The sequence below is a fragment of the Cryptomeria japonica genome, chromosome 10 (assembly GCF_030272615.1).
Source record: "Cryptomeria japonica chromosome 10, Sugi_1.0, whole genome shotgun sequence".
NCBI lineage: Eukaryota > Viridiplantae > Streptophyta > Pinopsida > Cupressales > Cupressaceae > Cryptomeria > Cryptomeria japonica.
This window is the reverse complement of record NC_081414.1, coordinates 586,276,384-586,302,498: the sequence shown is the minus strand read 5'-3', so window position 1 is coordinate 586,302,498 and position 26,115 is coordinate 586,276,384. Positions and strand designations below refer to the sequence as shown.

Genomic DNA, 26,115 nt, shown 5'->3' with positions numbered 1-26,115 from the left:
AATGAAAGCCTGTAATCTGGAAAATAAAAATGTTGTCAGAAACACATGCATGATTCAGGGATGCACAAACGTGTCAGAAAAATAAAAACATGGTTCTAGAAGGTGCAGACACGAAAAGTTGAAATATCGTCAGAAAATGTCAGATCTACAACTTTAAAAACACAAAATTTACAACCAAAAATGTTAAATGTAAAAGGACAAGAGTCCCACCGGGTGTGCCAAAATGTATATGGTGAAAAGTGAATAATGAAAACAACGATATTGAAAGACTAAATGAATTCAACCACAAAAACCCTAGCTTAACAACAACAAAGATCCACCATAACATATGGAGATTACCTAAGACAATGCAAATCAACAAAACCGCAAAGATTATACCATCACATGTCCACTAGGGTTTGAATCTTCATTCTTCATATCTCCATTGATCTTGCTTGATATATTTGCTTGATAGATTTTATGTGTGCACAAGAGCTCAACAAATAACAGGAATGTGGTTGATAGCTTGATCGCAAAAAGGCTTGATTACATAAGATTGATTAGACAATTAGAATGCTTAGAATGCTTAGGGTTGATAATGAAGGAAACATCCTCTTATAGAGATACACTTTAGGAAATGGAGGGATAAGATTAAGAGGTGTAAAAGATAGATGGTCGGCTAGGATTAAAAGGTAGGTAGAAGAAATAATAAAATGATAAAGGTAGGTAGTGTAGGAGTTAAGAAATGAATGACATGTGTCATGGGTAGAAAAGGGTAATGAATTAATTAAATAAATAAATATTCATTTAATTAATAGAAGAAATGAGATCAAAATATTTATTTAATTTAGGAAAATGACAATTTAAATAAATAAACGTATTTATTTAAATGAAAAAAAGCTTAGAAGAGGATAAATGAATTAATAAAATAAATAAAGATTTAATTAATAAATAAAAAAATTAAGCTTAAATAATTAAATAAATAAAATAAGACAATTTGAAGTGTCTACACTAATAATAATAATAAAATTAAAAAATGGTGTAGTAATTATTTGCTCTTCTTTCTAATTTATTTCAATTTAAAAAATAAAAATCACTTAGCTGGGTATGAGGTTTGACTTACTATTTAATTACTAAGTTAGCCAAACGACAAACATAAAAAAACACTTCGAATCTGCAATGAGATCACTCAAATCATGAGACCAATAAGAGTTGGCTAGTCTCACATTTATAAAGATCGGGCTATATTTGCGATAGGTTGAAACATATATAAAAAAAAAGAATCCTCAAAATAAAGTGATTATCCCTTCCAAACCAAACATTTTCTTCACCATTACTTTCAACTTTCGACTTTCAAGTGGGCATACTTTTTGCACGAGATTAAGTTGCCAACTCCCCCGGAAACGTTAAATGCCACGCCGCACAATCTCATATTTCCCACGCCGACACCCTGCTCTGTAATCATCGACGGCAATTGGTTTTTCAGAACCCTCGGTTTCCTGAAAACCGCTTTCAAAAGAATTCCAGGCGTTAAATGCTCCCGTTCAGATCTGTCGTTTATAAGGGCTTGAGCTAAGGCGGATTTGTTGAACTGCTTGGAGAGACCTCGTTCGATCTGCTAAGTTAAGAGAAATCTCTGCTTCAAAGGTTAGCTTGGCTTTATCTTCTTTTTACAACGCTAGTTTTTTATGCTTTACTTAAATAACATTTTTTTTCACATCGCATTAGGGTTTGTGTAGCTAGATAAAGTTTCGCGTATGTTTGTTAACGCATTTTTTGGCTAATTTGGAGTTCGTTTGAAAAATTCAACGGGGATGTGATAAGGTTGGATATGGCTGGCGTTTTCTGCTTCGTTCGTTTTGTTGGTCAGAGTCGGAGAATTTTCATTTTCGAGAATTTAAGCTGTTTTTAATAACAATTTTCGAGAAAATGCCGAGGAATTGAACTGTTAGATTTCCTATTTTTGTTACTTTTTTGTCTTCAAAAAATGGAGAACGTAGGGTTTGGACTTAGTATGTAATATTTAGTGGCGCCTGATGAATTTGGAGTTAAAATGCCTTGGTGTTTGGAATTTTAGCTGATTTTGTTTGCTCGGCTCTAAAATTTGACGCTTGTTAGTTTTCCTTGTAAATGCTGAGGAATTTCACGTTACATTCTTCCAAATAAATTTAATTTCTAACTTTTAAGCTAGAATTCTCAGAACTGTGCAGTGTATAGACGTTTGCATGATTATCTATTTTATGTTTTGATGCTAATTATGTACAAGAACTCCGGATTTGGAGTTAATTTGATTATTTTAGCAGTGATCCGATGAAAATAGAGTAAAGAATGCTGGCGCTTTACATTTCATCAGTTTTTCGCTCGGTATCAAGGAATTTTTCATTGTCGAGAAAAGAGGGGTTTTGTATTAAGTTCTGAGCAATTCTGTGTTACATACAGCTAAATAAATCTAATCACTCTCTGGTATCTAAAGTTGTTGGAACTGTAGTTAGTATTAAGGTTTTGGTAGTTAGTTATTGCCGCTTTGATTCAATTTGACCAATTTAGTGGCGATGTGATGAATTTGGAGCTGAAATGGCAGAGATTTAAAATTTCATCAATTTTGTTGTTCAGTGTATTAGAACTTATAATATTTGAGAATATGGTGGTTTTCATTTTGAATGCTAAGGAAGTGGCTGTTAGAGGATGCCAAATGAATTTCTGTTTTTCAGCTAAAACTATAACAATTGTATGCTAGGATTTATATAGTTAGATCCTAATATGGATGAGGGCACTGGATTTGTGCATGAAATGTCATTTTGTTGGTCAGTGTTTGAATATCATTATTTTTGGAATTTTAAGGAACTTTTCCTTTATTTGTAGTAGATGGTGAAAATTTGACATTAGATACATCATACAACAATAACTTGATTTCTGCTTGTTGCAGTAAAAATTATAAATGCCTTTTTTGATTGAAGGAGGGGACAATTAATTTTAATAATCTGATTTGTTTGGGGATGTGCTTCATTGTTTCTGTAGGAATTGATGCGGTTCTGTGAAAATACACCTGCTTTGATAAAATCTGGAAACCCACAATCTCTAATATTATTGTTTGTAAACTTAGGATGCATAGTCACGTTCTCTTTACTTTAGAATCTTAGATGAGTGGAGCAAATTTAATGGATTATTTTAATATCTGATTTCTGGAGAAATGCCTGGAAAACTTCAAATCATAGAAGCAAAACCTGTTGGTAAACTGTAGGTATCCAGCATCCACCAACTTCAGGTGGTCAGAACCAGAATGCCTGGTTTAATCAATAAACCAATCAATGCTAGCCAAAATTGGGTAAAACCAGCCAAAAACTGGGCAGATGTAAAAAGTATGCTGGTTACATGCCATTTATTAAAAAATATGCTGGGTTTATCAAAACTGTGGTGGGTTTTTCCTTATAAATCCCTCAAAATTTATTTATGTGGGTTTTTTTCTATTTATCTGCTGTGTTTTCCATTTTAAATTTGTGTATTTGAATTCCATTTACATTTACAGTTTGCTGCTGCCGCCGCTGTGCAAGTATGATGTACTATGCTTCAAACAATTGTTGTATATGATTTACAGATTTTCTTTGTGGGATTGGAAATTGATGGTAAAGGCAAATTATTATCCATGCTGTCATTTTCTTTCTTGAGAGGTTCAGAATCAATTTTGCAGAAAGAAATGTGTTTATAATACGTATATATGTATATATACACATATACATACACACTGACATACAGACATATAAGTATGTATAATAATTAATGTATACATGTTATATCATATATTTATATGACTATTGACAGATGTTGACACAAGGATGAAAGATATGAGTGCAAATGGTATTATATGGCCCCAGTATTACCCATAAATTATTGTCAGTAAAAAATGAAGCTTAGGAGAGTAGCTAGAATTAAATATCCTGGTAGTCCTAGCTGTAAATAACGGGTATTGTACTGTGTGTATTGATCCATATATTTTGGTGACTAGCATCCTATGCTGCCCAGATGGATGTGTGTGAATCGATAAGATGAAGGGTCAATATTTCTTCATTAGGGACAAGAAGATTGATGCATGTGACAGCCAATGTCTTAGTGTTCCTTTAATTTAATCCTTTTAAGTTCAAAATTTGGCAAGGTTTGAAAAAACCAAAAAAAATAAAATTAGAATCTGCCCTAAAATTCATACAGAAAAGGGCTAGGGCCTTATTTCTAAGTTGGTGGTAGGTGAATAGAATGAGATTCGGGTATGTTAGTAATGGTTTTTCCTTGCAAGATACAAAAATTATACATAGTGACTATACAAAATTTAAAATATATTTGATACTTAATAGTAAAAGTTAAATAATAGAATTGAAAATACATTTCACAATTCACTCATATTTCTACTTATCAAATCATTACAAAACTTGAAATAGTAAATACAATCAAAAAATTGTATCTTCCTCTCCATTCAAAGCATCTACGTAGTGATTCAACTTCAGTTGAACTTAAGCAATCATAGTGCCACTCCTACTAACTACATGAACATTATATGTAGGAGCCTCAACATTTTCTATATTGACTTAGACAAGCTCTAAAACAAATGCGTCCAAGTTGGCACACTTATCCCAATTCTTCAGTGCCCCTTCCTTGTAGCCAACCTCCTCATGTCATAGGAATGGATGTAGACCAAATCTTCTGCCTTTGCAGCTAACTAGTTGCACTTAATTGAGTGAATCGAGGAGTATGTACTTCAATTTTGCTCAACAGAAGGAGAACTTCCAACTTGTTAAAATTGGAGACAAAGTCAGTACAACTTAAAAATGCAAAAGAATGGTAAGAGTGTTAAAAATTAAAAATTAGAAATGCTTACTTGTGCTAGGATTTTGATTGCAAAAGGTTGGAGGAACAAATAAGTTTTCCCATGGAGGTACCACCATGTATGAATGTTTGTTTTGTACTTGTCTTGAAGAGCATGAATACTATGACCCATCCTATGATCAACCTATCGAATTTATTTTTCAGACTGATTTTTCATACCCATTCTCCTAGGCAAACAATGTTTTTTTGTGTTGTAACATTTGGGAGTTGATGCAAGGGTGTAATCATCTTGCTCCAACAACAAAGATTGATTTTTTTCACTCTTAGGAAAAATGTTTCTTCAGGCTGACTCTTCTTAGTTATTATGACCCTTATTTTCCTATCATGGAGTCCATGCCATCATAGATTTCTCTTACAAATGGTGGATTTGTCTTAATGAACCTGATCATACTTATGATGAGCTCAGTGAAACTCAAGAAATAGTCCACACTAACCCCATTGATGAAGGGATACTACCCTTACAAACCCAAACACACAATAATAATAGATAAATAAACAAAAAATGCAAGAAATAAACACTTACTTTCTATTAGCCCAATGAAATGAGAACTACAACATTCAAAAAATTACATGCTATAGAGTCACATGGGCTCAAATCATTATAGAGAAAAACAACTCTCTAAGAAAACCCTACAATCTTAAACCCAATTTGTACTGATGGAGCTATCCCTTGTAAACCTCAGTTCACCTCTTTATTTAGCACCAATAACCGCCTTAAAATGTTCTAGAAATTGTAACTTTTCTTCTTTTTGACGCCCTATCGGTCCAACAATCATTTTCCCACCCAAGTGGGTTTTTCATTGAAACTTGAGTTTTGGTGGCACAACTTCTAGAACCCATAACTTTTGACTCAAGCGATCGATTTTCTATTATAACATATCATTGGAAAGCTTGCAAAGAGATCTACAACAACAAATACATCTAAAGATCTATTTGTCTAGATTTCAAACTTTTTCGGGGCTTCTAAGGTCTTCAATTTTGAGTTTAAAACTTCCCTTTAAAACCTTAGTTCACCTCTTTATTAAGCACCAATAATTGCCTTAGAATGTTCTAGAAATTGTAACTTTTCTTCTTTTTGGCACCCTATCGGTCCAACAATTCATTTTCCCACTTAGGTGGATTTTTCATTGAAACTTGAGTTTTTGTGGCACAACTTCTAGAACCCATAACTTTTGACTCAAGCTTCCAATTTTCTATTATAACATATCATTGGAAAGCTTGCAAAGAGATCTACAACAACAAATACATTTGAAGACCTATTTGTTTAGATTTCAAAATTTTTCGGGGCTTCTAAGGTCTTCAATTTTGAGTTTAAAACTATATTGGAGAAATTTCTCAGGACGAAAAATTTAATATCTTCCAAATGGTGGAGGATATTGAGATGATTCTTTCACCAATCATTTTATTTTTCAATTTTGCTCCTTGGGTTCAGTTTTAATGTCCGTACGAATCCAAATAGGTCAACTTACTAAAAATAACAGGTGAATATTTTTGGCCATTTCAAGCCTCTAATTGTCCTACACCTTGTATGTGTCATCATGGGCTCCTAAACAACTAAAGAAAACTATAAAACAAAAGGAAAATTCAAAATACAATATTTTTGGGTGATGCAGATTACCCTTACACCATTGGATGCTCCTGCATCACCACCAATCATCATCGAGGATCAATGATTTGACCATTTGGGCTCATTGGTTGCTATTGACCATGACCATGTCACTCAATGCCTCTTGCACCTTCACAAGTCATCTCAAAAGGATTGTATGCGATGCAAAATGAGTCTCAACAACCTAATGTAGTGTAAAGAATAAGTTAATAGCAAATTAAAACTTAAATAAGTGAATATGTTGTTTAAATTAAATTTTAAAAAAATATATAAATTTCATACATTTATGCTTAATAATTAAAAATTGGAGAAGTCCTAAAGGTGGCTTGTGACATGAAGATTTGTCACAAACATCTAAATCTCCTCACCTTTGTTGTGTAAATTTTTCATCTAGTTAATTTGAGTGCCAATCTTTACATCACCAAGTTGAGTGAGTGGATGATATGGTGTCCAAGAAAATGTTCTTGCACCTTTCCTTAGAGAAAGCACTTGTTGCCATGCAATTTTTAGCATTATTTGTTATGACTTGGACAATATTCTCAACACTTACCATCTCTATGAACTCAATGAGGATTTTGGAAATGAAGTCTACTTCCTTCACTTGCCTCTCACAATTAATTGCCTTAAAAAACATTTCTCTATTAGGGGATACTGCAATGACATTTATTAAAGGTTGGCTTTTACAATCTTCCCTTCCATAAAAAAAAAATGGGCACTCTTGTTACAACCCATGAATCTTTGATTGGTTCAAGTGACGTCTTTACAATTTTTTTTTCTTTTGACAATATGGTGATGCACACCTCTTCATACCCATGACCTATGCAACTAGAGGGTATTTGACTAATTTCCCACCAACATGCAATGTTTGCATTTGTATTGCCCCTCGCTTCATTTATCTTACCAAGTTGAAAGGAAGATTGTTGGCCTAATTGCAACATGCAATGTTTGCATTTGTGTTGCCCCTCACTTCATTTTGAAATGCCTTCTGCAAGGGGCCTCTTTTGTGGGAAGAAATAGAGTGATTTTCTTCTTGGGTAGATGACGTCTCCAAGGAAGGTTGTGGGGTGGAGGCTTCCTTGATCCTTTCGTGGCTAAAAAACAAGATCTTAATTTTGCTTTCTTTGACAACATCAACTTCTTGTTTTCTACTATGTCATAATTTGTTCCTTTGGTATAACCTTCTTGTTTGGCCTGTAACGAACTCTAATTTCTAGGCTTGTCATAGCACAAAAGTGAGCTTTCACTTGAGTATACAAGCTCTTATACTTGATTCCATACTAAGTACAATGCCAAAGACAAGCTCCACCTCTTGGAAATTGTTCCTTTAGGGCCATTGAACTTGTTTTATTGGCCATTTTGAATAGGTGGTTGTTATATGAAAAAAAAAAAATGTAGCCTTTGCAATGCATATAAACATAACAAAAATGAAAAACAATTAAAAATATATATTTAAAACTTAAAAAAAAAAAGTTAATTTTTTTTGTTGAAAATTAATTAAAGAATTCCTCAAAAAACTTGAAAGAAGTCCACAAAATACTTACTTTTGATTAATAAATCTCTTTTAAGCAAGATAGTTCCTTCCTATAGCTCCTTCCAAATGTCCTCGGCATCTTTGCAATCCTTCAACTTTCGAAACAACCAGCTAGTTTCACAAATGCAAAAATGGCAAATGAATGATATTAGTTGTTCTTGTGCTTTGTGATTGTGAAATGAATGGTATTGATCACTTGTAGGATTGATATTCATGTTTGAGGATTTAGTAGGCTTTTAAAATGTTTTTTTTTAAGTTAAAATATGTTTTTTGGTGAGAAATTCATGCTTGGGCTTTGGGCATGCATGGGAGTGCTTGGATGCAACCAAGGCATGCCCCCTACCACCTTGGATGCCTTGTGGGTATGTTGTCCCAAACGTATCCACAAGGTTCTTAGGGTGTACCTCAGTTGTCTTGTCCTTTGTCTCTCTTCAACCTTTGTATCCACTCCCATGCCAAGGGCTAAACTACATGTTTCTAGGAACTTAGTTTTTTAATAAAAATATATTTTAAAAAGCCATTCTATTAGGGTTTATTTGATCTTTCTTGTAAAGTAGAATTCAAGGCAAGTTGGAACATAGTGAATGTTTCAATAGTGTCTTCATTCTTTGTTGTGTGAGTTGCAAAGATATATTGTTCACTTGCATTATGGTGGTAGCCTAGGAAAAGATTGTTGTTGTAGAGTGTTGAATGTGACTATATTATCAAATTGTGGGAGGCAATTGTTAGAGATTGACTATTGTGCAACACAAGGGATTACGTTGTTGTTTGTAGATGATGATCAATATATCTAGAACTACTTGCCAAGTTGAGACTCAATTCATAGATCATTGATCTTTTCTTCTCTATTAGGACAGAACTACCTTTTGCAAATAGTAGTGACTATGAGAGTTGAAGGTGAGCGCAACAAGGGGCTGTGAGAGAAAAAGGTAGGTTGCACATTTCCTCTTCATTCTTCTTACTTATTTGTTTTCTACTCTATCATCTTCTAAGTTTTCTATTGACTTTTTTGATTGTTTAGGTCTTATTCATTATTTATGTATTTTGCGTTGAACACACCACAGGACTGAGAGGGAGGGTGAATCAGTCCGGATCAGAAATAATACTTAGTTTCTGAATTTCAAACTTAAAACCTCAACCATGTAATCACATCAGTAATAAATCAAGAAAGCACAAAACATAACAAACACATGAACACTAGATCTACGTGGAAAACCCAAGCAGAGAAAAACCACGGTGAGAATTGAATATAATTTATTACAATGTTGCCTATGGAACTCACTGCTCCTGAGAGGACTTGCAAAACTAAGACACACAACCTTAGGCCAAGATACAAGTGACTTGTAGAGCTGAAACACACTGTCTCAGGGCAAGATACAGTAAGCTGCCAAGAGACTCACTGTCTTGCGTTAGAGAAAGGAATAGCTGAATTGAAAGAAACAAGATCTCCTAATCATGAAATAGTCCTTGAATCACTATGTCAAGCGACCAAAATCATGGCATACACATTTGACTTCAGATTCTATCTTAAAACACTGTCATATAGAAGATATCATGATCAAGGCTCTTTACAACTGACTTTCACACAACTCTAACCTCAAATCTGCTTGCAAACTATCAATCCTTGCAATATCAAAACAACTTCCAATAATAGGTTCCAATATATATAATACAATTACATGTGGACACCAATGTCTTGAATTATACATTTAGAACATTCTTAGAAATTAAATGACAATACGGATAAATGAAACTTTTTCCATCTTGCATGTAATCCTATGCCACTCCCATGGATTTGCTAGTCCCCAAAAATAGTTGAGCACCAACCAACCATGTGGTGGTACCCTTGGGTGCACTCACTATGCTAGGAGATAGTCACATGGGAACAACAAACACATTCACACAAAACAAGGGGAGGATGGCTCACACACATGCAAAACACTTTGATTACAAAAAAAATATGAACACATACAATCAAGGTCTCAACCAATCACACAGATGAGAGTTAGTCTTTTCATTGGATACAAAATCCAATGACAAGATGGATGAGGAGTCTAGAGGCATGACAAGGAGTGTCATCACAATAGCTTCATGGCTATGTGGGATTGACTATGCATCTTTGTCAAGACAAGGGTACGTAATAACATTCAATGGCACCTATTGGATCCCAAAAACATTGCTCCACTTCCTAAAACAAAATTCCATTCATAAGGCCCAAGTTGTCATCAAGCGAGAAAAAATGGCTCATCAACAAAATTATGGAGGGTTTAAGGTCAACTCTGCAAGAGTGGGTTCTATCTCCTACAATTCTAGCTCCACTTAAAATTTTGAGGGTATTCCTCGAGGTTCGTCTAAATATAATAGATAATTGGAAATAATGGGTAACCAAACCCAAATTGTTGATGCAACGCCAAATATTTTCACTGAGCATGAGAGCAACTAGCTAACCCTACTACCTCTATGTAGCCGATTACATCATTATAGTGAGTGCAAGCTGCATGATTCATAGAAATTGATAATATTATTCCCTACATGCAATGATATCATGAACTGCATAGACTAAAACTAAATTGAAAAGAAAGTGTTTATTGATTTGCTTTGAATTTGTGTGATTGGAGAAAGTACATGGGAGACCAGTGCTAATCGGAAGGCAACAGAGTCACAACTAACAAGGAGAGATGGTAAGAGAATAATAAATACAAACTTGATCTAGCATCTAAATGCAATCAAAATAGATTATTTTCATTTCCACATTCTTAGTTAACCCTTAATGAGTTGAACAAATTCATATGCAAACACAAGATGATCTATTAAAAAATGTTGTGATAGGTTTAGAATCCTGCCACATTCATCAAATTGTGTTTACATTTACAACAAGTGTGGAAGAGAACATTCAAGAATTGGCTTGTTTTCTGAATCTGCCCATATATTAATGGAGACACAAAAATGAACAATAAGTTTATAATAACCATTTAATGTTTTGACATTGCCCTTGCCTCCTTAAAGTTGCTTTGAATTTGATTTTTTGTGTGTTTTTGCCTTTTTGGATTATTCCTCTGCTATTCATGCACCCCAATATTATCCAATGATCAAAATGAGGACCAAAATATGGCATTAACAGTAGGGTAAAACCTTAGGTCATGGCATTGTAGTAGTGCCAAATCTATGACCAAGGATGAATCTTGCTCAAAATGGGTGTCATAGAACAAAAGAGAGGCCGAACAATAACTTTAGAAGCTAGGAAACTGTTGTACAATAATGGTGGTAGTTGGAATCAAAATCTAATCACTGAAACTTTGGTTTCCAAACACATTTACGAGTCCATCATTTAAAGCCATGGTTGGTGAAAGATGCTTTAATGGCATCCTAATTTGGCAAAGGAGTAGGTGCTAGGCATTCGTAGAGCAAAATCAAAATTTGGACATTCTAATGCTATCAAAGCCATCTCCATGTTGAAATAAAGCATTGTAGGATACAAGGGTCCATACAAACCAATTGTAAGATTTCACCACCGAATTGAACTTGTGGGGAAGTTCCATGGGAGTGAGCCTATGAAGAAAACCCATTGAGACTATACCTGCCATTTTCACCTTCCCTTGATGTTCAGTTTATATGGAAAGTTCCACTAATGAAATTAGCAAAGGGTAACGTAAACATGACATCATCATGGACTGGGGATGCTTCAAACAGGGTGACATCAGTAGGGTGGGATGATGTCAGTAAAGGGCATGGTGACATCAATAATGGATAGGATATGGGAGAAATCGAGTGGATTGGTTTGTGGGCAAGACCAACTAAATCAGATTAGGTGGGTTTTGAAATGGTTCAATTCAATTGGTTGGATCTTTATATCGAAGTGTTATTTTAGATTGGTTAAAACTATTAAGAAAGTTTGTCAAAATGTGTAAAATCTAAGAAGAAATATGCTTGTGGGTTTTTTTTGTCCATCCAAACCATGCCTAGTTCCCTTGGGTTTCCTCACATGGTCCTGTTTGGTTGGATTTCCTCGCAAAAGGAATAAAAAATGAAAAAACAGTTAAAAGTATAGCTTTTGTGGGAACCTACATCTAAGTGAACCTCCCCTTTTAAGTTTTTGGGTTCAGTGCATGTGCCTTTTCCTGCACATTCGGTTTGGTTAGAAGATCCCACATTAAAACCCCATGTCTATATCACACATTTGATCCATACATTCATTACAATCATCAGCATAAAAGTTCATTTTCTGAGACACCTCATGTGAATAACTAAATTCCTCAAATTGCCTATTTCAAAATCATTAAAGCAGTCCTATATGTTATATATGTTGTTGAAATTAGACCTGTGGCACACTTCTTCCACATTCATTTCCACAATAACATTTTTAGGTGACCCTATTGAAGTACAATATATGAGGGAGACAACAAATCTTGTACCTAATGAACAGGTCATCATGTGCATCTACATAATCACCATCCTTGCAATTATCAAGGGCAAAGTCTTCAAACAAAAAATCATTGGTACATTGACACTTGTTTCAACATTACTATCATCAAGTATTGCCATGTCTAAGTCACCATCATGCAAACAATGATCAGTTTCTTCAATATTAAAATTAGGGACAAAATAGGGCAATACATTAATTAAGAAACTATTTTCTTGTTCATTCTCTACATCACCATCATGTGTACATTCTATACAATCAACTTCAAAAGCTGACCCATCTGATTGTTCACTAGTACACACCTATTCCTCTCTGAGCATCTCACTGTTCCCAACAATAGGCTCATGTTTGTCATTCTCAAATTGAGAATCAGCATCAATCTCCTCATTACAATCATCCACAGATGATTAATCCAGCTAAAGGTAGGTGCACACACTATTGTCATCTTCTATACTATTGTCACATAGTGTACCAACACCTTCCTCTACCCACCTGCAAACACACTCATCACTTGATATTGTGCTTGATTGAACCACATGAAACATCCTTGCAATCGCTGTCTACAACAATACACCATAACCAACAACCTTTGTATCTGTGGCTAATGATTTTGCAATCATATCCCTTTACACTTCCCCAATGGAATAATCAATAAAGGAATAAGTATGCCCGATGCTTATTCACCAAATTAAATTCGTCTTGTAGTGTACTTAGACCAGCTTCATAGGCCTCAAGGAACATATCGATAGGCTTTAGGTCTGGAAATTTCTAGTATCTTGGAAAGGGTAGATGCAAACCTGTGATTGAACTCATTGATAAACTCTTCTTCTTGCCATTTGGTTTGTTCTACCTCTTGTACAAGAAAAATAGGGTTTAGATGCAATATGAACTCTTCTTCAAATGCAGCCACAAGGTCATTCTAAGAAGCAAAGGAGCGCTTTGGAAAACTTTCATAACACTTCTGTGCCTTTACATGCAAGGACCTAACAAAAAAGCTCATCCACATTTCTTCATCTTCAAATTGAATTTTTTTCATAAATTTTGAAAATGCCTTGACATGTGTGTCCCCTCCACTGCAATCATACCCATCAAACCTAGGCATCTGGTTGTAGACCTTTCTTGTCCTGATTTTCTTTTCATAATCAACTCAAAATATGTAATTGTCTGTAAATAGTGTCCAAGGGAATGATAGGAGATTAAGTTGGCTATTTGTAAGAGCAGGATGGGCATTGGATTGTAATGCCTTGATTCTTTCTTCACATTGTTTTTTAATCTCATTGAGCTCATCAATCTTTAATTTGTTTTCAAGCATGGATGCTTGTAGGTCTGAATGTGAATATTTATTTTGTCGAGGATTTATGAACAACATGAAGGTTCATCCTCATAATATTCCTGGACATTTAACCAATCATAACACCTAGGGTTCATATTATATGATTTACATGAAGAAGCACACCAAGGGTCGATGAGTCTATTCCAACCATCCATGGCTGGTTACAAATTAATTATCAGGGTAGAAAAGAGATAGGAATAACTAATTTGTTTCTTTGTCACAAAATAAACCATTCTTCAAATTTTTGAAGAAAAGAACTTGTACCTTTCATTCAACAATAGCAATAACTTCGTTCTTTGACAGCAAAGTTGCCACTTCACCAAAAATGAGGAGATTCTTGAAGTATTACAAACCACCAAGGCACAATTGTGATTCTGGGTTGTAGCTTGTTGTGACGTATTCACACGTCACCCCATTGTAAATGGGGACCCCTGCTTTTTGCTTTCTAGGGTTAGTTTTCTTTGCTTAGTTGTCTGGTCTTGGCTTTTAGCCTTTACATTTGAGAATTGTCAGAGGGCTCATTAGGATAGGATGGTCTGCTTAGGCTCAAATTGGTCAGTAGGTGGTCCAGGTCAGGGTCTCTTCAAAGGCCTTCTCTAGGTCAAGCCTTTGCTCTTGTTTCTAGGTTAAGTCGTGATTGAGTTTGACGAAGTCCTTATATCCTGCTAGGAGTCTTGCCTTTTTGACCTATGTCTTTGAATTAAGGAAGTGTCAGGTTTGTGAGTGAGTATCATCAAGGATTTCCCTTTGAGGGTTTGAGATTGGTCCAGTTGATGAATGATGAAGTTCTAGGCATTAATTGATGTGAAACTGACCTATTTATCCTTGGAGAACGCCTAATGATCAAGTTTGGACTTGAAAATTTAGAGAAAGGTCAAGAGTTTGAGCATTTTAGATAATTTTGCACTTGACCCTTCCAAAGGGTCCAGAGCAAAATTCTTGGATAGGCCCTGTCCTTCCAAAGGTACCTAGGCGAAATTGTTAAGATGTCTTTGTAATCCAACTTTTGAGCCAGGAACTCCTTTAAGGTGGTTTGTTAGCATGTTTTGAGGTAAGAACAACATGAATGAGGGTGAAGATTGAGTGTTTGGGTGGTATCTAAGGCTAATTCTTCAAATTCGCTCCTAACCCTTCCAAAGGGTCCAGAGCAAATCTCCTAATATCTCCCTTCCTGGTCTTGATTTGCCTCATAAACCTTGTCCTTATGACATTATGAAGAGAGAATTGATGTGTTAAACAAAGTGAAGTGATGAAAAGTTCAGGATTTGAACATAATTGTCAATTTCGCTCCTGACCGTTCCAAAGGGTTCAAAGCGAAATCCTTCTAATAGCTTATTTCTTCACTAGGGACATTGAATGGTGGTCATGCATGGAAGAGAAAAGGATCAAGGATCAAGTCTAAAGCAAAGATGAATGAAAAAGAATGAGAATTGAGCCTAATTGAGCAAATTTGCTCCTGACCCTTCCAAAGGGTCTAGAGCAAAATTCTTTTTAAGCTCCTGCCCCTTCCAGAGGGTCGAGAGCGAAATTCCTAGCAAGACTTTCTATTTTGCCTAATGTACTAAATAAACCTTGTTTTGATAGCAAATTGACTTGATGGTGATGGGAGGAGGTGTGATTGGTTAAATTCAAGGCAAAGAAAGGACGAATGGATGAAGAAATTTGGCCTAGGAAGAATTTCGCTCTTGACCCTTCCAAAGGGGTCCAGAGCGAATTCTCCTAAAAACACTATTTTCCTCCTTGTTCAAACCAAGATCTTTGTTCCTAGAACATGGTTGAGGGAGGATGGGTATATACTTGCCTTAAGAACTGAATGGAAGTGAAGGCAATGATGGATTTGAGGTCAAAAGACAAAATTCGCTCCTGACCCTTCCAAAGGGTCCAGAGCGAATTTTCATAGAATCTTCCCTTTGCTTCAAATTTGAACTAATTTTGTGCCTTGGAGCCTTAGCTAGGATGTCATCATGCCTTGGAAGCAATTGAGGGGTGAAAAGGTGGAGGATTTGGGCCTAAATTGCAAATTTCGTTCCTGACCCTTCCAGAGGGTCCAGAGTGAAATTCTTTCTAAGCTCTTGACCCTTCCAAAGGGTCCAAAGCGAAATCCTTAGGACTCTGTATTTCATCTAATGCACCCAAAAGGATCTTGTTTTAGGCCAAATTGAGGGCGAATTCACTTGAAAAGAAGAAGAATGGTGTCAAAATGCAAATTTCGCTCCTGACCCTTCCAAAGGGTCCATAGCGAAATTTCCTAAAAACTATATTTTGCTCCTTGTTGAGATCAAGATCTTGATTCCTAAGGCATTGTTGGGAGAGAATTGTTAAGTCTTGCATTGAGAAGTGATTTGTAGCAAAGGAAATGATAGAATTGAGGCTAAATCACAAATTTTGCTCCTGACCCTTCCAAAGGGTCCAAAGCGAATTTTCTTGAAACCTCTTTTGCTCCCAATTTTGTGTCAAGCCTAGCGTTGATTGAGGTGGAGTGAACTTAGAAGCATCCTTAGGCATGCATTTGAGTGAGTTGTGGTCACAAAATGTGAAGAATTTATCTAAAAATGCCAATTTCGCTCCCGACCCTTTCAAAGGGTCCAGAGCGAATTTCATTATAGGTCCTGTCCTTGGCCAAGGTCCAAAGCGAAATTCTTCTTTTAGGCCTTTTGGGGGTCAAATCAATGATGTCTTCAGGAGAGAGGGATTGAAAGGTCAAGTCAAAGACAAGGCTAAGTGAAAGGAGTATGAATTGAGCTTAGAGGATCAAATTCTCTCCTAACCCTTCCAAAGGTACAGGAGCGAATTCTTTCAAAATCTACCTCTCACCTCCAGTTTGGGTAGAATCCTTTGTTCAAGAACTTTGCATAAGGAAGAATGACCTCATCCAAGCCTTAAGGACCTATAATCATGGTTTGAGCTAGTAGAAATGAGTAAACTTGATGAATTTGAACACAAATGTCAAATTTGCTCTTGACCCTCTCTAAGGTACAAAAGCCAATTTCTTCTAAAAGTGTGTCTTTTCCTCCTAGCTTCAAGGGAAATTGATTCAAATATTCTTCTTATTGATGATTTAAGGTAAGAAATGCCATGTTAGAATGACTATATATCATGTATTCTTAATCATCTTCTGTTTGTTTTGCAGATCAACAAGACATGGCTAGAAGGAAGAACAGACAAGGAGGACCTATTCAAGTTTCATCATCACTAAGGATGCCTTGGATACATGAGAAGGTACTCAAGGTGCTACTAAATTGAAGGACTTCGAATGATCAACAATTGCAAGCAATGTGTTACAAATATCCTCAAAGAGATCACAGGATGACAGAGAAGAAGGATCTTGTAAACATTTCAAGGCAAGATGGGCTACTAGAGGAGTGACTTGATCGTGAAGAGGCCTCATCAAACACATGAGGGTCAAGGAGAGGTACATCATCCATCCAGTACATGAAGGACAAAAGAAGATCAACCAAAGTTAATGCAAGGGTACGTTGAAGAAGCATATAGTTTCATAAGAGTTAATCAAAGTTAGCTTCTCAGCATCACCAAATTGAGTATCAAAAGAGACATGAGCAGGTACTAGACAAGGTGGCGTCCCAATCACTGTTCCTCTAGCCAAATAGGTCCACATCAGCATGCCCAAATTCAATGTACCTGACTCACCAATGATGTCACAAACTTCGAGGCACCTACCCTTGCTTCCTATTGGTTCTCAAATATTGAATGTAATTTTCTCATTGGCTAAGGGAGTTTGTTGTAACAAACCCTAATTAGGGTTTTCATCTTGTAATCCTAGCCATTGGTTGTAAATCAATCAGAGCCATTGAAATGTAAAGAGCTCTCTATATAAAGCTCTGGCTCTTCATTTGTAAAGGTTAATAGTTAGTTAATAGAAATATGCATGGTTTCTTGTTGAATCTTCATTTTAGATGATGGTTAATTAGATTGAATGAAGGAAGTTATTGAATGCACTCACGTGGAATCCGCCTAGTCCAAACCATTAGCCTCTTGCTGACTGTAAGTGCGCCCTACGTGGTCAACTGGCATAGAATGAGCATAATCTTGAGTTGTTACACGTCTATTGTTCATGCATTATCTTGAATGGTGATCAGTGTCTGATGGTGTACGATTTGAACATATTCGAAGCATCCCTTAGAAGATCACACTGAGTTGGTGTTGAATTGTTCAGCTTGATGGTGAGACCCAGCCCAGTAGGACTCCACCTAGTCATTCATCCATCTTCTTGCATTCTAGGTCTTAGATTAGATTCTCCAAACCCTGTATCTTTTGCCATTTCTTTATTATCCTGATGATTAGATAGGACTTAAGTCCCAACAGATTAAACGCTGAGGCAGTCGAATGTAAGTCCCCTTGTGATTCCAGCAAAATCACATCATACCAAAAGAGCTTATCCACACGAAGAGACCCTACATATAAGAACCTTGGAGTTATTTCGATTGATCCTTAGGCAAATCTTCAGCATTCGGATAACTTTGTTCAAGAGAGGATAAGATACCTTGGTATTTTATTTTGTGTTCGCATGTGCATAAAAAACACATCAACACAGCCCTAGCAAAGCCTTCAGATTAATCTCAACGCGTTGGCTGCTTGCCAACTTACACCAATAAGTTCCTCTTTGGCAATGGCTCCATTCTATTGGTGTGAATTGACAGGCTATCAAGCTCACCCAAACAAAATGCAAATTGTGAACCTTCTATTGCCGAGGTTTTTCAATATGTATCCAATTGCCTAAGCTTCAGGAACAATGACACCATTCTGCTGGTTTCCAACTCGTTGCTCCACTTCCTAAGACAAAATTCCACTCACAAGGCCATGGTTGTCATCAAGTGAGTAAAATTGGTTCATCAACAAAACAATGGAGGGTATAAGGTCTACTCTACAAGAGTGGGTTCTCTCTCCTACGCTTTGAGCTCGGTTTAAACTCAAGAGGGTATTCCTAGACGTTTGTTTAAATAAAATAGATAACTGGAAATAATTGTAACCAAAGCCCAAATTGTTGATGCAGATCCAAATATTGTCACTGATCATGAGAGCAACTAGCTACCTGACTACCTCCACATAGCAGATTCTGGGGGCAAGCTGCAATGATTCATAGAAATTGATAAATACTATTCCTTGTATGCAATGATATCATGAACTGCATAGACTAAAACTAAACTGAAAAAAATTGTTTAGTGATTTGTTTGGAATTTGTGTGACCGGGGCAACTACACAGGAGACCGGTGCCAATCTGAGGGCAACAGAGTCACCTGACAAGGAAAGATGGCAAGAGACAATATTAAATATCCACTTGATCTAGCATCTAAATGCAGTCAGAACATATTATTTCATTTCCATATTCTTAGCTATCCCTTAATGAGTTGAATAAAGTTCATATGCAAACACAAGATGATCTATTACAAAATGTTGCAATCATCACATGGTGTTTACATTTACAACAAAAAATGCAAAAAATGCAAAAAATGTGTTGAAGAGAACATTCAATAATTGGCATGTTTTCTGAATCTGCTCATACACTAATGGAGACACAAAAATGAACAAAAAATTTACAATAGCCTTTTAATGGTCTGAAGTAGTTTTTTTGTGTATTTCTGCCTTTTTGGATTATTCCTTTGCTATTCATGTGCCCCAGTATTGTCAAATGATCAAAATGAGGACCAAAACCTAGCAATAAGACTCAGCAGGGTGAAACCCCAGGTTGTGTCCACAAGTTACCTCCTCAAAGCCTTCATAACTTCCTCAAAGTAGACCTATGGCTTCTACTACTTGTGTCCGCAAGTTTGCCAAACTCAACAATGGCCTCCAAAAGTAAGATCTTGCAAACCAACTTGATTCACCAAGTTATACCACAAGAGAATGAATCAATTAAAAAGAAAACTAAAAAACTACTTTTCCTAATCTCCTAGGCATATGCTATGCCATTTACAATTAATGCTTTTGTCCCTTCTAAGATTAGGATAAGATCCCTTACCATATCATTCAAGCAATGGCATCTCAAATTCTAGTATGCTTTGTCACCACAATGACATCGCAACACAATCCATCATTGAATTGGGCATAGAAATGGTCGGTTTTTCGATTGTTAGTAATGTGATTGTGTTCTATGGTAGTAACAAAGCTTGAAAGGGAAACCACTTTGCTGACACAATAAATCCCAAATTCTACTTTTACTTCAATACGTGGATTGAAATGGTTGCTCGGGCATATTTGATTCCCATGGCTTCTACACCACTAGGCTTCCAGCAAATGTTAAATATCACCATCTCCTACACATTTTGCTACAACACTAATTAGAGATCACTCATTCTATACAAGGATAAATCATAACAATCATAAAATATGTTGAAAGTAAGTATAAAATATGTCATCTGCATAGTCAAATTGTATTACTCAAAGTTCACTGAATACATGGCTACCACTATTATTATTCGAATGATTTATTTAATTATAAAATTTGAAATGTGACAAGAATGTCAGGTTCACTAAAATGAACAACGGCTTCAATCTATCTGTTCAAGATATCTCATGCATGTCTACAAGGTGTGCCCCCTGACAAAGTCTGATACGATTTTCAACCTTTTGTGGCATATGATATTTTGGTTCATTTTCTAATTATAGGTATGTCCTACCAATAGAAGCTGGAGAAAAGCTTTCTTCTTTTATGTATAATTTGGCAAAGCCATATGCTAAAATTAAATGCATTTTTTAGCAGAACTCAGGCACTTCTTGAATGCCCCGTGCCTCCAAAATTGGTGATTGTCTATCTGAACTTGGATAAATAAAGCTAAACCTATTGATTATTGGTCTTACCATTGTATGCTATTCAGCAGGCAGTTGTCCCCAATGATTTTTGCTTAGAACTTTCAGCTTAGTTTGTTATCCATGATGTTTTCAATGTTGAACTAATGTTACATGAGCCATCTTAGTTGGAGTGAGAGGTTTTCATCACTCTTCCGGAGGTTACCACTGAGGATTTTAAACTTTGATAATTTTCTCAATGTTTGAACTCGCACCAATTGAAAGATGAACCACTACAATCTTGATGAACTGCAAGTTTCTCTTTTTGCACATGATATGTGATTTTGCATGATTGCTTTTGCAGAGAAGCTTACTTATCTAAAGTAGGAAAGACAACTTATTCTCAGCATAGATGAAATAATGGGAATGACTATTTCAAAATTTTCAATTGTTGTGACTAGGTTCACTTTTTGCAAACTTTTCTATGTTCCACTGTGTTACCAAGACAGGGATGTCACGAAACATAGAAATGCATTTCTGAGACATCAGGAGATGGGGGATCTTTTTAAGGGACAGCAGGGGATGACAATTACAAAAATAGGGAATTTTTTAAAACTACAGGAAATTTAAATTATTCATATTATATGGCATTTATCACATTTCTTATAGAATTACGTTACATTCCATTAGAGTTGAATTGAGAATTCACATGGCAGTTGACTCTCAAATCAACAAAACGTCAACAGCAATCTTTGATGACTGATAAGAAGAGAATTTGTGCTACTTTATAATAAAGGAAAGGAGAGAAGCAATTGTTGTTTTATTTCAAAAATTACCAAAAATGCCTTAGTTTCTTTTAATTGTTTTTCAGATTCTGTATGACACATGTTCTTTGAATGCTGTATTTCTGAACCATCATTGGAATGTAGCAATCTACATGCACAGATTTGTCTATGCTCAGGCAGAAACAGAATAAGTCTCTTAAAGAACTGCAATAAAGACAAAATCAGGTTCTATTATTCTATACACACATTTCCCTGATTGTGCTTTGTTTGAGAGTTTGATCTGTTCCAAGAATTAAACCATTGAAACAGACTGTGATCCATGATGTTTAGGCAGTGATAATATTTCAAAGCTTAACAGGTGTTTAGAAAAAAATTCTCGCTACCATACAGATTTTCAAATAAAATAGGAAACAAAAACAAATAAAATCAAAAATTTTCTATTTTCTGAGAACAAAACAGATTCTTATTTTAATGACCTCGTAGGGCCCCTGACTACTCCCTCTCACAGGCAGCAGCTCTTTACATCTACGGTGACCTTGGAATTTTTCATACTACTGCTCTAATACCATGCTAATTTCAGACCATCAAATAGTTTCTACACTCAAAAAAAATAGTCCTAAAACAAGGTAGCTTAAAACACAAACTTATATCATCTCTAACTATGTTAATCTACAAACACATATTGTTGAAAATGTAAACAATGAATACAATAGTCTTAAACTTGCAACTGTCTTCTTATTAAAGCTGTAAAAAAATACACTACACTGGGATACAATTTAGAAAACAGATCCATATGCATTATAATTAAGATCAGAGTATGTGCCCTTTAAATAGACACAAATGCACTGAGAATCTAAGATACTTTAGAAGCTTACAACGTATTAGAGTGACAATCAGATTTATTGATCAATCAACTAGTCTGACCAATCAATCAATACATTCTCACAATCAATGACTCCCAATTAAAGTAGTTGTAACTTAAGTCACATAAACAGATCGTTTAAGTCTCAAATATCAACTACATGCTAATCTCAAAGAAGACTTTCTACATACCTGGGCTCTATTCTTCTTTATTAGTATGCCATCTGCATGTCAATCTCTTTGCTGTGCACAGTTCTTGATCTGCTGCTGTCGCTGTTGTGCCATCATTGTGAGAACACTATCCAATCAACAAGGTAAAAAATTTAACAATGAAAGGAAGGACGGCAGCAAGTTAAATAATCATTAATCAGTGCTGTTTGCACCAATTTTGCTTGAAATAACACATGAAAGTTTCAAATTATCACGAGGAATTCCAGTTGTACTTCACTTGGTAACATATTAAAATAAGCATCTTATAAGGTTGTTACAACTCTCATTTTGCACCAATATACTGCATATAAGGTCCTTATGAACATTTCAATATTCATTAAGGCAGCAATTGCTGATTTAGGTTATCTGGAGACAGTTTGATTACAGCTTCGAGTTTTGATTGGTGATTACTATTGGGCTATTGATTATATTCGTCACAGCAGTCACTTGCAAAGGGTTGAACAGTTATCATCCTATCAATGCTATATTTTGCATTTATCTTTGAATGGTGGAATAAATTTCATGCATAGCTCCAAAGAACAGGAAAAATGAATAGACACAAATAAGATATTTTCTGGCTAATGGATAAGGCAGAATTTATATTATATATAGGCGAAGCTCCAAATCTGTTTACCCAGCTATTGCTGGAAAGCATTTCCACATGAAGCCATCCCACACAGCTGGCTGTGCTTAGACTAGGAGGCATACATGTATCAAACAGGATTCTGGAAAGGAGCACAAACTAAATGGTAAATATCGAGTTCTAGTAGAGAGAACCAAAGGTGCTTTAGAACTGTAATATTAGCCAAATTCTGAACAAATGTACAAATCTTAACCAGCAAAAATATTGTAAGGGCAATGACCGATGCCTATAATTGCTGTATATTTTTTATCAAAGAGTTGGCAACAAGTTTAAATAATAAAGGAGGAAGGCAAATGAATTACCTCACTTCTAAAGATGATTTTCTCTTAGTGTAAGGACTTTGGTCAAGAATGAATGGGAAAGGTTCTGCTATGGTATAGTGATAGCCTGCATTTAAATTATTGATATGCTATGGATAAGACTGAATTATTTTCAGTAATATGAATGTTGCAATTTATTTACAATTTGAAATTGAATTAAACATTAACATGGTATTTATTCATGGGTGTGTTGGTATAAGCTACTAACAAGCATTTTTGTGTTTCAGATTTCTTGGGAAGGTCAATTTATGCTAGCAAAACAAAATTATATACCTTAACGAAGGCCTTCCATTTGACAATTCTCTGTGAAAGAACACATTGTCAAGTCCATGGGAGTCCCTCGTATGAATACATCTAGCTTATGGATTGAACAGCGGAGACTGGATGACAGTGTACAGGCAAATATAGACACAGCATATATAGTGGGGGCTGCTATTTTTTGTGGGCCTTTTCCAGGTTTACTGGCAACTGTCAAAATTGTACAATGATTTTTGGCAGCAGACAAATGTAAGATGTCCTTTTTCGGTCCTGCATCAGTAACTACATATTGAGCAAGCAGTAAAACGGAACATGACATCAATGATGCCAGCTAAGCGGCTGCGTTGCATACACTCACGTTCATGCATTTGCACCAATGGCCATCTCAATGAGACAACAGTTTATCTGGTATTTAGGTCTCTGAACTGGAACCCAAAACTTTTATGTTCCATAGCTTGTGTTTGCAAATGGTTTGAAGATCTTGCAAAGAGGGTACTTTGGAAAGAGTTTTGTTTGTCACGAGCACCAAAAATGGTTACTGACCTTGCTGGGGTTGGTCACAGTACCATTGATGGGAATTGGAATGCTCTTGGGAAGCTCATGTTTTACTGTGCTGGATGCCACAGTACTAATAATGGGTTTCTGTCTAGATCTATACCAGGTCACTTCGTAGATAGGACAAGATTTTCACAGACTGCTGGCAAGAGTTTTCTTGTTCCACAATGCAGAACAGATACACTATATGTGACGGATCCATGCGAGCATCTTGACCAAGCAGACGATGGTGATGTGGGATTATTCCGAGGTGTATTTAAGGCATTTTCAAAATCTAAAACAAGGAGGATGCTCATTGAGAAACGAGCCCAACTACATCCAAAAGAAACTTGCCCTTATTGCCGGACAAAGGTATGGAGCTTGCACCAAGAAAAAATGATTCCCAAAAGTGCTTTTAGAAGGTTGGATGCCTATAGAGATCAATTAGAGTGTTTCCTATGCCTGAATGGGCACTTGATTGGCGTCTGCACTTTTCTTCCCCTTTCAGATTTTGACAGTGCATCGGAAGGGGAAGAATGAAGGATAACCTAGTATAGGAAAATGTTCTGTAATAATTCTTCCTTCAGCTCTATTCTACATTTCCTTGTATACTCAAATCATTAGGATAATTTAGATATGTGATTGATGGTTTTCCTCTAGTTTTTGGTTTTTCCATTGTCTATATAATATTTTCACATTTGTAGAATTTTGTGTCGTATAGATTAAGTTTCAACCTTATAATCTTGATAATAATATAAAGGAGCTAGCCCTGCAGTGCAATCCTTGTGAAACTGTATTCCCGTTTACGGGGGCCTAAGATAAATTAAATTCCAACAATTTCTCTAGTAGAAGTTTAATCGATTAATATTATAGTTCCAAGTTGACAACAATACAAAATTTCTATCCAAAAGGTTCAGACAAATGCAAATGAAGGTAAGAGAAATCAGTTTGGGCCCATATAAAAACATAATTTAATTTTTTGTACTAATTAAAACATGTTTCTACAACTTAGATTAATTTGCCTGCATCCTGAAATGAATTTGGTTAAGCAATTCTGTGAAAATATACACAGGTATATATTTACTATTCTTTTGGTGTTGCTTTATACATCAAAAACAAGAAATGCATCTATGGTGGAGGTTGATTGGTCATGTTGGATAACACATTTAGGGGTTGCATCTCCCATGTGTCTGTACTTAAACCACACTTTGCTCCAACATCCCTGATTGGTATGTGGGGCCCATTTGTATTGAATGGTGGCATCTAATTTTTCACATCCTAAAGCATTATTGTAGTTGCTATTAATGTTGTTATGGCAATCCTTCATATCCGTTCGTTTACTATTCATATATGGTCTTATGAAGTATCGTCGTTTACCAACTAATTTTTAACATCTTAAAACATTATTGTAGTTGCTATTAATGTTATTGTGTATGAAGCATTATCCTTGAAATTGTCATATATCCAAATTTTAAATGTGTAATTCTATTTTTTCTAGAATTTGATCTGTTTTTTAAGTTATCTTACAATGACTTCCAAGAAAAGTATTTAGACTTTTCTATTTATATCGGTAATAATTAAGGGGTCATACACAAGCACCTCTACAATTTATTCATATATCTTTATGAATAATTATGTCGGTAATAATTAAGGGGTCATACACAAGCACCTCTACAATTTATTCATATATCTTTATGTTCAAAACTCATTGAACATTTATCCAAATTATTTAATAAAATTATAAAGTCGAAAAAATAAAATTTATTATACATTAATTTTATTCCAAAAATGAATTATTTTTTAGATAGAGATTTAAAGTAGCATACTGCATCTATCCAACGCAACAACATTTCAACTGGGTCTATAGCATTCTAGAAAAAGCCCAAATATTTCCTTAAGTGCTTTACACATTGTTTCTGTATCCTGCAAAATAAATGATAAACGATCAATGATTTTCATTTTAGTAATCATATCCCCACCGAATCATACTAACCTTTGCACAGTGATGTTAACTTT

The 26,115-nt window shown here is 35.5% G+C and overlaps 1 protein-coding gene across 3 annotated transcripts; it reads left to right on the top strand.

The window, feature by feature from the left end:
- Positions 1-1,268: 1,268 nt before the first annotated feature.
- On the top strand, positions 1,269-24,758 carry LOC131071898 (EID1-like F-box protein 2). 3 transcript variants are annotated; one of them, XM_058007868.2, is made up of 3 exons: positions 1,269-1,626; positions 8,849-8,920; positions 23,535-24,758. In XM_058007868.2, the coding sequence occupies exon 3, from the start codon at positions 23,878-23,880 to the stop codon at positions 24,637-24,639; it is 762 nt and encodes a 253-aa protein (XP_057863851.1). In that variant the 5' UTR covers positions 1,269-1,626; positions 8,849-8,920; positions 23,535-23,877; the 3' UTR covers positions 24,640-24,758. The 3 variants fall into 3 exon arrangements, with proteins under 3 accessions (XP_057863851.1, XP_057863852.1, XP_057863850.1); XM_058007869.2 differs by having other exon boundaries at positions 8,844-8,920; XM_058007867.2 differs by lacking the exon at positions 8,849-8,920.
- Positions 24,759-26,115: the final 1,357 nt, after the last annotated feature.